This window comes from Thermobia domestica, chromosome 9 (genome assembly GCF_964235325.1).
Source record: "Thermobia domestica chromosome 9, izTheDome1.hap1.1, whole genome shotgun sequence".
Classification (NCBI taxonomy): Eukaryota; Metazoa; Arthropoda; class Insecta; order Zygentoma; family Lepismatidae; genus Thermobia; species Thermobia domestica.
The window spans coordinates 122,867,875-122,883,362 of NC_137462.1; the positions used below are offsets into that span (position 1 = coordinate 122,867,875).

The 15,488-nt window shown below is 34.1% G+C and overlaps 1 protein-coding gene and 1 non-coding gene across 4 annotated transcripts in view; one reads left to right on the plus strand and one right to left on the minus strand.

Moving 5' to 3' along the window:
• Window positions 1–611: 611 nt before the first annotated feature.
• Window positions 612–727, minus strand: TRNAL-CAA (transfer RNA leucine (anticodon CAA)). Its single transcript has 2 exons — window positions 690–727; window positions 612–657 (listed from the first exon to the last, which is right to left on the minus strand). It is a non-coding gene; the product is annotated as a tRNA-Leu (tRNA).
• A 481-nt stretch (window positions 728–1,208) lies between these two features.
• The window catches only part of Brms1 (breast cancer metastasis-suppressor 1-like protein), a 44,907-nt gene continuing 30,627 nt past the window's right edge, over window positions 1,209–15,488 (plus strand). Inside the window, exons 1-2 of one of the 3 annotated variants that reach the window (XM_081771816.1) lie at window positions 1,209–1,522; window positions 11,749–11,835. In XM_081771816.1, the coding sequence (XP_081627942.1) occupies window positions 11,792–11,835 (44 nt within the window). In that variant the 5' untranslated portion in view covers window positions 1,209–1,522; window positions 11,749–11,791. Of the gene's footprint in view, window positions 1,523–11,576; window positions 11,836–15,488 lie in introns of all 3 variants that reach the window. The other 2 variants (XM_081771815.1, XM_081771817.1) reach the window with 2 other exon arrangements.

Below are 15,488 nucleotides of genomic sequence, written 5' to 3' on the forward strand. Positions count from 1 at the left end.
GAAAACAAGAAGGGAACCATTCAATTAATTCCTGCTACTCTTCATGACAACTGACATCATTGAGTGCAAAGCGGAAAGTCCATCTTTCATTGTGAAACTTATTGAATAAATTATATGTATAGCAAAATGGTTTTTCATTTAAGAATATTTATGCCTAGTAGTTGCACGCATTTAACTCATTATTCACAAAAACAGGGAAGTATGGTTATTTATTATGTTATCTATCATTCCACAAAAAATGTTATTAAGGCGGGGGCCCTAGGTATTTTCTTGCGGGGAGAGGAATAAAACGTAGTTACGCCAGTGGTTAAGACTCAATACTTTTTTTTTTTTAAATTAATCTTTCTTCTACCCGAAACCCAAAAGTCCATACCCAACCGGAGGTAGTACTGCATATGCAAATTAGATTGAGTTATATATATTTTCAGCAAATTAATTGTATTTCAGGACGTATTATGAGTTTCATCTTATTGTGTATCCGTATGGATAAGGAAACATAAAATGAGAAATGTAAGAGTATATTCTAAGACGAGAAGTAGAGATAGAAAACAAATGCGCAAAAATAAAATACAAAATAATCCTCTAAAAAAATCAGGCATACAAAAAAGGTATGTCAGGAGTGGGATTCGAACCCACGCCCTCATTCGAGGACCAGAATTCCTCAGATACTTTTACAGTATAAGCTTGCGCTTGAGTCTGGCGCCTTAGACCACTCGGCCATCCTGACAACTTGGGCGAAGGTTGTGTTAGAGCAGTACACATGTCAGACAGTGTTATTGCTTTTTTTCCTATCATGCGCTGGTATTTTAAAACAATACAGTTAATATTAATTTAGTTCACGTATCTAAAACTATCGCATTATTCAATTATATCTGATAGTTTATATACTCTTGACTAACAAGTAATTTCATTTGTTAAATATAGTCTATGAAGCGCACAAGTTCAATTAGTATTTGCGAACATGTATATGTTACACTACAACTATATCGAAATTATTGCCTTAGAATTGATGTAATCATATTATTTTATCATTATTATTATTATATCGTGCTCTGAACGATTTTTTAAAGGGCAAACTGGCTTAGCTTTAAACGATAAACGTTACATAAACGTCGGAACGCAGAAACCAACGCAAACGACTGGAATCGTGGAAGAAAACTTGAACGTCATATGTTAACTACCAATCAGCTTCGAATTCTTGATGTATTTCGTACTTCGTTTGTTTACGAAAATTTCGTTCAGATGAGGCTTCGGTACAAGGGTGAGAGTTGTGGATATAATGTGTACACTTGGAGAGCGGACTTGTTTTGTGTTGCGGTTTCTATTTGAACTTTCAATGTTTTGTGGTGTAACGATAATTCATTCAGTCTCTGCTCGTAAATGATCTGTTTGTTTTTTCATAAAGTTCATATTGTGCAACGAACTAAATTCTCACTACTGTGCCTGTACACAACATTGACAAGTGCAAATTAATATATCCGATGAAATCAAGTTTTCGGTATTTACATAATTAAGTATTACAGTAAGTACGGTGGTATATGTATCTAATATGTAGAGAGTAAGAGTAGGAAATATCTCATAAAATACATCAGATGAAGTTGGAAAGAGGTAGTTGCTGATGGCATATACCAATTAATAAAAGGACATCTTTCATTTCTCTCATATGTTTTGATGTCTAATATTTATGGATTGTTAGCTGTGCTTCTGCTTTAGCAAGAAACGCCTTTATGATTAGTTCTTTACAAGCTATTAATATATTTAAACAGATCATGCTCATTGAACCCTTGTATATTAATTGACGCGGAATATGCACCTCTCGTTTCTATTTGCAAATTAAACGGAGTTTGTTTTTAGAACTGTATTTTTCACTCGTAATAGCCTGCTTCTTAAAATCAAATATGAAAATCCCTATTTGTGTAAAATATGAATTATACGCCTTAAAGGACTTGTTGAAGGTAAAGTGTGTGTTCATGGCTGTATTGTGAATGAAACCCTATTAATAAGAGTTCGTAACTGACTGGAATTGTTATAAAAGATCTTACCTGATGCGTTTCTGTTTTGCGTAATGTGGTAATTGCTTCATGATGCGAACTTTTTTTTTTTTTTTTTTTTTTTAATCGATGCTAATTCGTGCTTGTAGATATTACGTCCTTCTGCTACATATTTACTTGCTTCCATTCATTTTAGATTTTTAGTTCCCAACCTGTTTGAAACTTCTGTAGAACTCAAAGTGTTTGCTGCTCTATAGACACTATGTATTGGGATAGATAGAAATTAAAAATATTATTTAGTTTCTGCCTACAGGTTTCACTTGTTAAAACGACCTTTGTATCACAGAATAAGTCCAGAATTTTCAGGCTTAAAAACGTTAAAATTTTCTCATTTAACATGGATTTTTTTTCATTTGACTGTCACTACCTTAGAAAGTGTGTCTCAAGAATCCCTCAATGCACGTTCACTTTAAGAGGACTTCATCGTTTTGCGTGTAAATATTGCGTCCGGAAACATGCAATAAAAACTATAGAGTAAAACAACAAATCAGTCTGTGTTAGGTGGCCACTAAAAAGCACGAATCCTGTCTAACAGAGTCAGTGCAGGAGCGCAAAAGGGGGACATAAGCCGTAGGGAGTAGACGTGTCAGTGATGGTGGGTATACGCGTAAACGAGCGTATCGCTTAGAACAGTTCACCGCGATTGTTTGCCTTTATGGTTTGTAAAATTTCGACACTGCCTTCAGTAAACTGTGGGATTTGTTTCTAGTAGATAACTTGAATAAGTACTTTGATACGTAAACTTTTATATGCTAACTTTTTGTCACACCACCAACACGATTTTCACATTTAAAGATGTAACTGTTCCTTCATTTCTTTCTTTCCAATGCCTTTTTACATTGCTACACTTTCTGCTCAATTTCAATAATCCGTAACGCTCCTCAAAACGTAGTTAGTCTTTTTTTTTCCACTCATATACGTACCTTGTTACACCCTAATGTCTGAATGTCTGACGTCAGCATGCCTCTATTCAAAATAGTACCAATAACACGCAGCTTTTCACACTGTACAATACCACATTAATTGTTTAGTTAGCCTAAATTGCATGAACAATAACCAGTTCACCATTTTTTTTCTGTAAATTTTACGCATTTTTCATGTTTCTGGACGTACTCTCCGGCACTCAGCCCGTTAAAGTTAACACATGGAGTCATATTAGTCACTAAATAAGACAGTAACATAAACGAATAAAGTTTGAAAGCTGGTTTGGAACCAGTAAATGATTGCACTGTTGGGACACATAAATTAAGGTTTAAGTCACACAGATGAGAAAAAGAGAAAGTGGAGATATTGTGAAATAGTTAGTATTGAGATAAACACCGTTAACTCGCAGGGAATTACAAGAGAACAAATAGTTTTTTTTTTTTTTTTTTTCCATTTCATATTGAATCTGGCAATTTGAAATAAATGAAATTAAATTTGTAATTTTAGGTACCACTATTTATCTCCTGTAAGCTAAAGGAGATGGATGATTAATAATAGTGGGTATTTTGGAAATAAGTTGTGGACTGACACTGTGTGAGGAAACGGGAGCACCCTGTAAAAAACGCATTTACAATATCCACCACAAGCTCTCATGACTTTTGATTGATCAGGAACTCCTCGCATCAGAGGTTATTCTAATAATTTGGTCACCCTCTGTATAGGGTTTGCCAACTGGCCGGTTTATCACCAGCCTGGCCGGAAATGTTATTTTGATTAAAGCCGATGACCAGTTTTTTCAAATTTGTATCTGGTTCGAAGCAATTTCATCTAGTTCGAAATACAGATTTAAAAAGTAACTTTCATTGTGTAAATCCAAAACTGTCACCTTTCATCATCATCAACGATTAATATATTTTGCTCATGTGTTTAGATAACTTTAAAGAGATGACAGGGACTGTATCAGAGAAAATTTGAAATTTACTTGTAAGGAATTTTATACATTAATTGAGAGTAAAAAAAAAGGACTTCTTAAAACAATTTCCTGTGAATGAAGTATAAGTTTAAAGAATAAATTTCAGTTTTCAAATCCAAAATTGTCACGTAAAGACTAATATACTTTTGTTCATCTGTTTCGATAATTTTAAACAAATGGCAGTTACTGCTAAACATGATAAAATAGTTAGTATTGCTTTCAGTTTCTTATTTTTACCACGATGTATCTTTTAAGCTTATTAGTGAATGTACTGAGGATTGAGTTATAGAGGTGCTAATGCAGTTTTGTTCACAATAGTACATTTCCTCCCATGAATGGGTCGAACAGAGATTCTTCACACTTAGACCTATATCATAGGAAATTTTGATGGGGTGCCGGTTTTTTTGTTTTCCAGAGTTGGCAACCCTACCTCTGTAGCTTATACATAAGCGATGTCTTACCTCGCTAAATAAGGTTAGGAAGTTGGGTTTCGTTAGTCTTGGTAGCTCTTGTCACTTATTTCTACGCTCTGAGTAAAGATTAGTTGAAAATGAGAAGAAAACATACCTTACCTTTTCATTATTGAGAACTCTCCAAAATTCCAGTATGTACTTTTTTTTCTTCTTTTTAATATTTTGACTAAATCAGTCGTTTGAATTTGATTATCATATAAGTTAAAGAACGTATCTTCATTAGAAAAGAAACTAGCAAAATTAAATTTTTCAAATAAATTGTTAAACCCAACCAGACCTAAATGGGAACACAATTCTAACATCAATGCATTATATAAATAACATCAGAACTAGTACCTTGCGTTCTACCTTTATACAATGAAGTAAAATGAAATCTTAACATTTCACGATTAAGCCCTGTAATCTAATCGAAATGAGAATCCGAAATTAATGAAGAAATGGGAATAAGAGAAGAAAAGAGAAAACCTGTGGGGCGCTGAAACGGCATTTTGAATGGCACTTAAAAAAACACAGTTCTAGAATCGAAATGGAACCCTCTCACCAGGGAGAAGGGCTTTACTACTTAGCCATCGCGTTCCTTTCCATTGAACAATAATGAAGAACAGAACAATGGGTGTGAACCTCTTGTGGCATACCTTGGAAAGTTCTGTTTAATGTCTGAATTACTGACTTCTTGTACCCTTATGGCTAAATTCATTACGGATTTAGCATCCCCTAAGAAAATTTTAATTTTATTTGCGTTTTTTAACTAGACTCGCATTGGAAGTAAGCCTAATGTTAAAAAAAAAAAAAGTTAAAAGATAATGAGACTACTTTTGTTTCAGCTGTAAGCATAGGCAACCAAATGCGTTGCACATTTAGATAATATCTAGCACATGTTAAAGGCCAATCCAATAACCTCATTGGATTTCATGTGATAGCAGTATAATAATTCGAATCAGATTGTTCCTTTAGATAATTATGTCGCACTTACCAGATTCTACATTACTTGGATTTTGGAAGTGTTATATAAAAATCTGTAATTTATTTTTGTCTTTTTTAAAACGGTGAACTACAGTATTGAAAAGCACCACGATTTTTTAAAAATTTAAATCACATGTGCAGTTCGCAGCATAGAAAATATTACAAAAGTCCAAAAACTCGTGCGCCGTGTGCTTATGCATTCAGATAAACATGTCTCGATCGACTGCCTGCTCCTGGTATTCAGCCTAACCCCTCTCCATCCGCTCCTTGTCTAAAGCAGCCTGTATGACGTAATATGCTCTTTCCATTCAGACAGAAAAAAAAAAAAAAAAAAACAGGAACCATGTTTACAAGCTTTATAGCTCCAAGACCATCTTTTTCATTCATTTCTTCCGAAATGTCTGAATAAAAATAAATAAATAAATAAATAAATAAAAAATCAAAAATGTTCCTATAGCTTCATAAACGCCTTTATTTGCATTCTTTTCCGTCTTCAAAGAGTGCATATCACATCACGCTAGGAAGATGCTCTTTGTGAAATCTATGGAAATTGTCAATCACGGCTGTAGGTTTTGTGCTTCCAACAGTCTGTTATGTGGGTGCGGAGCTCTAGAAACTACTGACAGAGATGAGTGTTATTCAATGATTAATTTCATATTGTTTCCCAGTAATTGCAAGCAAATGTTCAAGGGACGTCATTTGGGCAGGACAGGAGGGTGTATTTCCTCCCCTCTCTTGAGTGTGATAAACAGCATTGTATCTATTGTGTGTATGTTGAATGTCCGCCATTGGTAGCCCTAATCTTGCCGTTTAGCAAACATTTTATGGACACGTTTGAAATCGCTATTTTCAATTCCAGATAGTTAAATAAAAATAGATTCATCCTTTTTTTCCTATATATAAACAGAAATATCAATTTAGTAATGTAAAATAAATTATTAAGAAAGAAAGATAAGAGAAAAGTGTTAAATTTTTTTTTGACTTAACCGTATTGGGAAGAATAATGAATTTACTACCAAAACTTTACAGAAATCCTCTAGCAGAGACTCAATATATCTATAGCAGATTTGTGCATTTTCGTACAATTAAGACAGATATTTGGAAAAAGTTTCATTGCTAAAACATACGAGTTAATATCTTTGGAGTATCCTCATAACTGAAGTAGAATTTGTCACTACGGCTTTTCGCTAAGCTGACTCCAACTTTTCTGAATTCTAGTGAATAACTTAAGAGTCTTCATCCCGTCGAAATTAAAATACCGCTAATTTTACAGTAATTATGTGATATCTTCAAATAGATAAAAGATAATTGAAATATGGAACAAGAGCGCCCTAGACAATATTATTTTGCATGAGGTACCATTACCACAAGTCACCTAGTAGCTTTCCGTTTTCAGCTGTTTAGAAACGCGAAAATAAATGCCGAATATCAAAATGGCTCGAAATCGAAAGCAGATAAGTGAGTCGTGATAACGGTTTCTCATGTAAAATAATATTGTTTAGGGCGCTCTTCCACATTTCGATTATCTTTTATCTATTTGAAGATATCACATAATTACTGTAAAATTAGCGGTATTTTAATTTCGCAGGGATGAAGACTCTTAAAGAAAGTGTAAAACATGAAAAAAAATTTTTAAAAATGGATGCAAAGTTCTGTGACATAATTGTTTTCAAGACCTTTCGTGCAGTGTATAAATTTGTTTTCCTAGAAACTTTGATATACTGCACACCAAAATTTCTGATCTGTAGAAAAAGTTTTAAGAAAACATTTGTTTAATAGCATTTCTAGAAAACACCTGGCTTATTTTAAACATTTTTTAATGTTCTTCATTGTCTACAATTTGTTTACTATAATTCAAAAAGGAGTTGGTGTGTGTTTAGCGAAGAGCATTAACTTCGGAAAGAAAATTGTGTATTAAGGATTTATCTAAATAAGTGTATTTTTTAACCCTCGTCTAATAAAAACCGGAATTAAATAAATCTGAGAAATGAACAGATATAATCTAATTCTTAATTTGATACTAAAATTCCTTTTGTTTGTCTTCGCTTTTAATATAATCATAAACTAAATTCCAAGAGTCTTATTAATAGGTTTAAGAGAAATAACTTTACGTACGTTTCTCCACTCCGAAAGGAAAATTAATTCCAACCGTTTTCGGTGACATTCTCTTTCTTCAGCAGGGTTGGCTGGTTTAAACCAAGGTGGTTTAAACCATGGTTTAAACCAAGGTTTAAACCAGCTGGTTTTTTCAAAAAAACCAACTGGTTTAAACCAAAAAACAAAAAAATGTTCGTAAAAATGTAAGTGTTTGTAAAATCTTGATGAACACACATTTGTAGGTTATCACGTTTCACTCCCGTATATTATTCGTATTATATTCAGACCTAAATTCCCCATTCATTACTCAAAAAGATTATACTACAAAAGCAACTTTTTTTTACAAGTTTATAAATGTTTATTTTGTGATTTTTTTGTAGTTGTTATTATTGTTATGTAATTGCAATCGAAGAAAAATTCTAAATATTATTTCGTTTCAATGTTTACTATTGATAAAATACATCAAAAATGCCATACTTTTTGTGGGGGGGGGGGAGTCATACAGACCCCACGAGAGGCATTTAGTGAAATAAGTATCATAGGTATCTATGTATAAATGAGTTTGAGCCAAAGTGGACTCAAATAATTCGTATCTTTATTCACTTTTCTTATTGATATGCAGATTAAGTCGGTGCATTTCTTTAATTTGGACCAATAAAAGTCGTTGTTAACTAACTTAAACTAAATTAGTTCTTCAGTACTCCGTAGTACTTTGATATTGTTCATATGTAATTCTGTGTAATGGTTTCACTTGTGCAACTGTTTATCTTTTTGTTCTTCTGAAATGACTTCACAGTTATATTAACAAGTAGGCCTACGTAAAGATCAGTACAACGTATTTTTTTTTTTTTTATCAGGATTCCTTCGTGAGTGAGTCGGCAGACGTATCGCATTTGTGGCCAAGTAGTCCTGGTTCTGAGTTCATATGGAGGACAATTTCTCTCGGATGTAACTCGAGAAGCGGTTTTTATTCCGCTTTAAGCTTATGGGACCCCTTCCAGCATAACCCGGTTGTTGAATAACAACATCAAGGCGAAACAAACTTATTTCTGTCCATATATGATATGAATATATGGAGCAAATCATTTAAACCATAAAAACCTGGTTTAAACCAAAAAAACCTGGTTTAAACCAAAAAAACCTGGTTTAAACCAAAAAAACCGGTTTTTTTGGTTTTTTTAATAAAAACCATCGTTTTTGCCAACCCTGTTCTTCAGTCAACAATTTGAAAGTTGGAAAATAGTGAAGAGAAAAAGGGATTATTATTTTTTAAAAAATCCTTATTATTAAGAGTTATCTTTACACTTGTTTTTGCATTTTAATCTTCCTCCCGATGAACAGAAACAATATTGCCATAAATTTTTAGTTGAAATAAATGAGAGTAAAATGTGATGGTTTAGGTAGTCCTGATTTGAAAATTGAACTTGTTGGTAAATATATGCAATTTTAATGGTGGCTCTTCTTTCAGAATATGGAAAACTGCGAAGTCCCTCTATTCTGTTCATGATTTTACGTTTGAAATACCGGCATTTTACCTGCTGCATGTTTTATTTTCCAGTGTCTTGATAATCAGAATTAAGCTCTAGTTATTAGTTACTAATACTGGCTACATTATGGATTGAAATTTGTCCCTTCCTAATATCTAATTGAAATAAGAATTGACTGACTCCAGTGGATTCCAATATTGGGTCTCCAATGGGTTCTTTTGCTCTTATGCAAATGTTCCTTCTGATCATTCTTATGTAAACATTTTATTAGAAACATAGAATTTACAAATTTTTGAAGTCAGGGTCATAGATAGGAAATTGGGTATTCGAATCATTTCATATAAGAATGAAATATCCATCTCTTAAAATAATTTTTTTTCTTTTATTTATTTATTTTTTGTATTATCTCCAGACGTCATCTAATTTAGGATGTGGTATCCGTGAGAAAATTTCGCCATTCACATTCATGAGTACAAGAAGAAAATATTAAAATATTTTGGATTTTCTGTTAGATATAAGTAGAGTTAATTACGTAATAAAAAAATAAAAAATAATAAAAAAAAAAAACGTAACCCCCTTGATGGATCAAAGTCCGAAGCTTCTTCATGATTTCAGGTCTTGAATAGAAATTTTCAGGTACGTGAAAAATGTGTTATTAATGAATTGGTGTAAAAGTAACAAGGTGAAAGTTGTCAGGCTCTATTCGCAGGTGCAAAGTTTAAAAGAATGGTTAAAAATTTTGATAAAATCATACAATATTTACCTTAATCTGTTATACTCTCCACTATTTCGTCCTATTCTTTTGCAGAGTTGCCATATCGTAGGTGTTTAATAGATCTGTCAGTATGTACCAATTGTTGCCCATATTTATTTTAGGGGTTTTGTCTTAGTAATACAGTGAAACCTCTATTAACGGACACCTCTATAAAGCGGACACCTCCCATAACGGACATATTTTGTAATCCCCAAACACTGTAATAGGAAAATGCACATTGGAAAACCTCTCTAAAGCGGACACTCTCTAGTACGGACACGGACAGTCTTTTGTCTTTTATAGGTATTATTTACCTCCGTATTACGGACACTTTCTCTAGAAACAAGTTGAAAAGTACAGTAAAAAATAATACATTTTTTGTGATTCATACGTGTGTCAGCAAGGAAGCACATGAGGGTGTGACAACATTTTGCCCCCTCAACTGTCTGCTCAAGAGGAAAGGTGTCCGTTTAACAACATCCTCATGTTCTTTGCTTGCATTCTACTCTCACCCAACCTGTTTTAGATACAAAAGTGATTGACAGTTGCCCGCCGTTTGGGATAAGTCATTTTACTATCCGCCGGAATCTCTAAGCAAAAGACAAGTTTGGTATTTTTTGCCCACGGGTACGCATATTGTCTCAAAAGTCATTACTGGACTGCAATTAACTCACAAATTAAAGCAATACACCGAAAACGTAGTAAGTGGCGATAAATGTAAAGTGCAGAGAACTATAACATCTTATTTCCATGTTGTGCCTCGAACATACAGTTAGCGGGATAGTAGTAGTAGTAACAAGATAATGCAAGTACAGTAACATTTTGGTAATATTTGTAAATACACGATTCATGCAAAATATTTTTCTAATTGCACAATACCTTCTACTAATTTACGTAAGAAGATATTGAAACCTCTCTAAGGCGGACACCTCTCTATAGCGGACAATTTTTGATTCCCCACGGCTGTCCGCTTTAGAGAGGTTTCACTGTAATAATAATAAATGCCTTTATAGCTTTTCTTTCTGTGTTGTTATCCTATTCCTGTAAAACTTAAATTCCTTCTATGATATATTGGATATATATATATATATATATATATATATATATATATATATACATATAAATTTGATATAGCTCTGATTTAGAAAATTAGTTACTACTCGCTCTAATTTTAGCTTAATTTACTCGCTCTAACAGTAGCTTAATTTTGAACACAGTTCCTGTATGGACTAATTAAATCCATATGTATATGAGTATATGATTTTTAAGGATGAGTAATATATGGTCTGTTAAAAAAAGAATGGGTATACACTTACATAAGCAGGGCTCATTCAGTATAAAATAAAGTAGAAAGAGGTGGCTTTTCAAGATAGTTTAATATAAGCTTTTTAATATGTTGAATTTATAACATATTTTTTCGTATTTCTAGTAGTGAATTATGAAATATAGTACAATACTCTCAAACCATATGAGACTTACAATATATTGTAAGATCATCAATATGATGTAGAGATTCTTGTTTGGAGTCGAAATTTCATCTTAATGTACCAAGTTTATAGTTCGTGCGTCCTCTTGTCCTTAGTTTTTTTGTGAGAAAGGTACGATTTCTTAATAATTAAGAATATGTTCTATCCATTGTATATTATGACGACGTAAGTCTCATACTGTTTGATTTCGTTATATTCTTGCGTTTTTTAATATGTGGACAGTACGCTCATTTATATTATTATTAACAATATGTAATAGTTAATGTTTGCCTTCCAAACTATACAGAATAATAATAAAAGGTTCTCGATTTTTTGTTACGGTATTCTTATTAACATTTTTTATTATGTTTTTTTTTCGTTGATCTAGAAACTGCTGTGGCTGGAGTTCATTTGACACATTAATTAAAAACTGATTTCGAGAATTTATGTGTTAAATTTCGAAATTAGATTCAAAATAAGTTTTAAGAAAAATATATAGTGTTCCCCTTGACAAACGATTCGAGTCAAAATTCCATTTTCAATGAATAGTCTTACCTTAGTTTATTAGCTGAGAGAGAGAGTCTGTGAGAGAGAGGCGCCCCAATGGATACCAAAAGAACGATGTCCTATTCAACGTATCAAACCAGGTATGCATATTTTCTACCATAAATACTTTTCACTTCTGTAGCTTGGAATACATATGCAAGATAAAGCATGCGTTTTGCTTGTAGTCCTTTGTTGGTTTGTAACGTGAAGATAATTAACTGAATCTAGATGATGTCTTTGTTCTTAGCTTATTGAGAGAGACTATATTTACCCGAATATAGCAGATGGCCTGTCCAATCTATTTTTCGAAGACCAGATTTAGTACACATTAATAATGAAGAAGTTAGACTTCTTGTCGTATTAGTAGTTAACTGATATTGATTTTTAAACATCCCGTGATTTTCAAGATTATAAGCTTTGTTGGAATGTCGGTATTTGAGTTTTATTTCATTTTAAAGCATCAGATACAAACTAGATAATTGGGAGATAGGTATAAAATGATTCAATCGAATTGGCGTAGTAAAAGGCTGCCTACTTTTAGTTTCAGTAACCTTTTGAACAAAGTCGGAGTCGGAGTTACGTGAAATGTGTCTTAAATTTTAGGGAGAAGAATTACTAAAACAAACTGACTGCTAGATAGAATAGTTTTTTTTTTTTTTAATTTCTGTGAGATAATTCGAATGGATGCACAAGCCAGAACCAAGAATTTTTCCGACTATATGGTTAATCACTTAATAGTGAACATCTTTCCGGTTGAAATAGGTTTAGGACCATTTTACTTACAGGTAACTATAATTTCTAAAAGTCTTGAGTCAGTTCCGTTTACTTTCTTGATGTTTTTATTATTTTTTTCTACCGTTTCTTTTTAACCTCCGTGATCAACGCTCCAGAAGAGAGCCGAAAGCTAGGTAGTGCAAAATGCTTTCTGGAATTATAGTTCCCCTCAATGAAATGATTGTAAGGATTCCTGAACACGTTAATATGTTGTCTATATTTTTAAGACATTTTCATCACATTTAGGCTGCGATTAACATTTCCAGGGTTTTCTTGTCTTAAACATTTTGGGGTACAATCTGCATTTTACTTCTGGAAGCTAGTCTGTATTTTTTTTTTTCTTTCTTTGTTTGGAGTTTTGAGTTTCTTCCAGCAACTAGGTTATATAAAACGTGAACGTAAAGCTTATGGTAGGATCTGAGCCACATAATGTTTACACACACACTTATTGACATTTGAAGAACACCAAGGTTTTGAGCAAAACACAGTGTTTTTATTGAAATATGATGTGTAACAGTTTCACCAACTAACTAAACCTTTGACTTCATTACACACATTATAATGATGTAATGTACCTGATTAAGCCAAAGATGTAGTTGACGAATTTGTTACACGAAAAAACAAAGTGTTTTGCTTTGCTCAGAGACTTAGTACTGTTTCTATTTCGAATTTAAAAAAGCTAAGATGAACCGGATTGACGTTTGAAAAATTATGAAGCACTCTGGAAAACTAGAGATTTTTCCGTCTGCAGGAAACACTATATCCAATAAGGTAATACATTTTGTTGTATCATTTCCGCCCGATGGAATCAAGAAAGATGGATTTCCGAAGTTAAGAAACAAGAAAATTGGGGTGATACACATGCGCCTAACTATTTCCAGTAATCTCAATTAATGAAGAAAATTATATAACGTTAGCACCGTTCTTAAATACAGAAAAAATATCTGTAGTTACAAAAGCTGAGCTCTCTTGTGGCTAAGCGGTTAGCATATGTGCTTTTGGCATGGGAGATCTGGCTTCGATTCTCGGTGGGAGCTCATGTGGTTCGGATCCCCGTTGAACTGTAGATCCAAGTCTCGCATAGTTTAGTTAAAAGGGACACTAAACTCAAAATCAAATCAAGTTACAAAAGGTACTCTGTGGATCCCGTGAAGGTCTTTGAAGCATAACGAGAATATAGAAAACACCGACGTCATAAAAAGAAATATAGCAAGAACGAAAAAATGTACTTCATATTGTTAGGAGCGAAATCTCTGTATAGAAAATAGGAAGGAAATGGATAATATTTTAACTGTTAATTTATAAAAGGTTAAATAAGGTACTTATATTTCTCTTTACACTCTTAAAGATTTATTAACCAATTATCAATAATTGGATCCAAGAATTGCTTCGAATCAGGAGAAGGAAGAGAGGATTTGAATGAAAAATCACTAATCACTAATCGAGAAGTGAGTCTAATAAGAGAGCTGCTATAATAATAATAATAATAATAAAATAAAATAAAAAAAAAAAAGCAAGGATGCTGCTACCCTATAACGCGACTTTATACGATCTAGAAGAACGTGTGGACAGAGTTTCTGAGTGTTGGCACGGATCTAAGAAGGAAAAAAGTAACTTCTAAATACGAGCTTCATTTCGATATTAGGTTTTCTTTCCTTTCATCTCTGTTTTGTATTGTACCCAAGTATTCTAGTTTAAAGAGGTAGAGTAGCTTTTAAGTAATAATAATAATTGAAGAGCAGAAATTTGATTTCTTTCGGCAGACTCGTATTAAAGGTGTTAGGCAGGCGTTGTAAACATATTTCTCAACCTTCGGCATATTTAAGCCTTTCTTCTAGGTCGCTAATGACGTATGTAGTGAAACATCAGTAAATATATAGATTTCGAAAAGGAAATCATTCAGTTTTATATGAGGAATGCAGAAAAGTAAGCGTTAATAAAAATAGAATTCAGTACGTTATAAAGTGCAGAAAAATTTACTGAAAATCTGCAAATCCAGCAACACATTGGAAAGGAAAAAAGCGAACTAAAACATTCACAATAATACACTGATCACCAGTTGAGACAGCAGGACAGTTGCAGAAATCGCCCTGTAGAGGCTACACCAGTGCATGTGAATGAAACACATTGTGCGTGTACTGCTGCCATGTGCTTCCTCTCTCGGTATCCGTGTCAGTGCAGTGTGTGCAAGACAAGGAACCTGAGTGAATTTTTGACTGTGGTCAAATCATAGGGTTCAGACGACTGAGTGGCTCGATTTCGGAAGCTGCTGCGGTACTCAGATTTTGAAAGGCAACTGTGTCAAGGGTGTATCGTGAGTACCTGCCTTCCAGTAAAACCGCACCCGCACGGGAAATCTGTCGCGGTCAGGAGCGTGTCGACGACAGGGGTAGGCGTCGACTGGTCCGCATTGTAACAGCCAATAGACGGTCTACAGTGCATCAAATCGCGGAGAGATTCAATGCAGGGCAACAACGCCGTGTTAGTAGTCATACAATCCACAACCACCTACTCGCCATGGGATACAGAAGCCATCGGCCCATGCGAGTACCCCTTCTAACCGCACAACACAGGAAATAACGTCTAGCAGGGCAAATGAACACCGCAGGAGGACATAGACCGTGGAAATGCGAAAAAGATTGCCTGGACATATGAGTCACGTTTTACATTGGTACATGCCGATGGATGGATACGGGTGCGTTGCCGACCGCAGAGGCAATGGATTCATCGTGCCAGCAGGGAACTATGCAAGCCGGTGGTGGTGCTATTCTCATCTGGAGCATGTTTATGTGGACTGCAATGGGTCCCCTAACACGTGTAACACGGTTCCTCCCAGGTGAACGGTACCGCGATCTTGCGGACTACCATGTCCTGTCATTTGCTCGGCTGCGACATCTGGACAATGCGCTGGCCCACCGCGCGAGGATGGCAGCAGACTGGTTTGATGAACACTCCTCTGATCTGGCAACGTTTCCCTGGC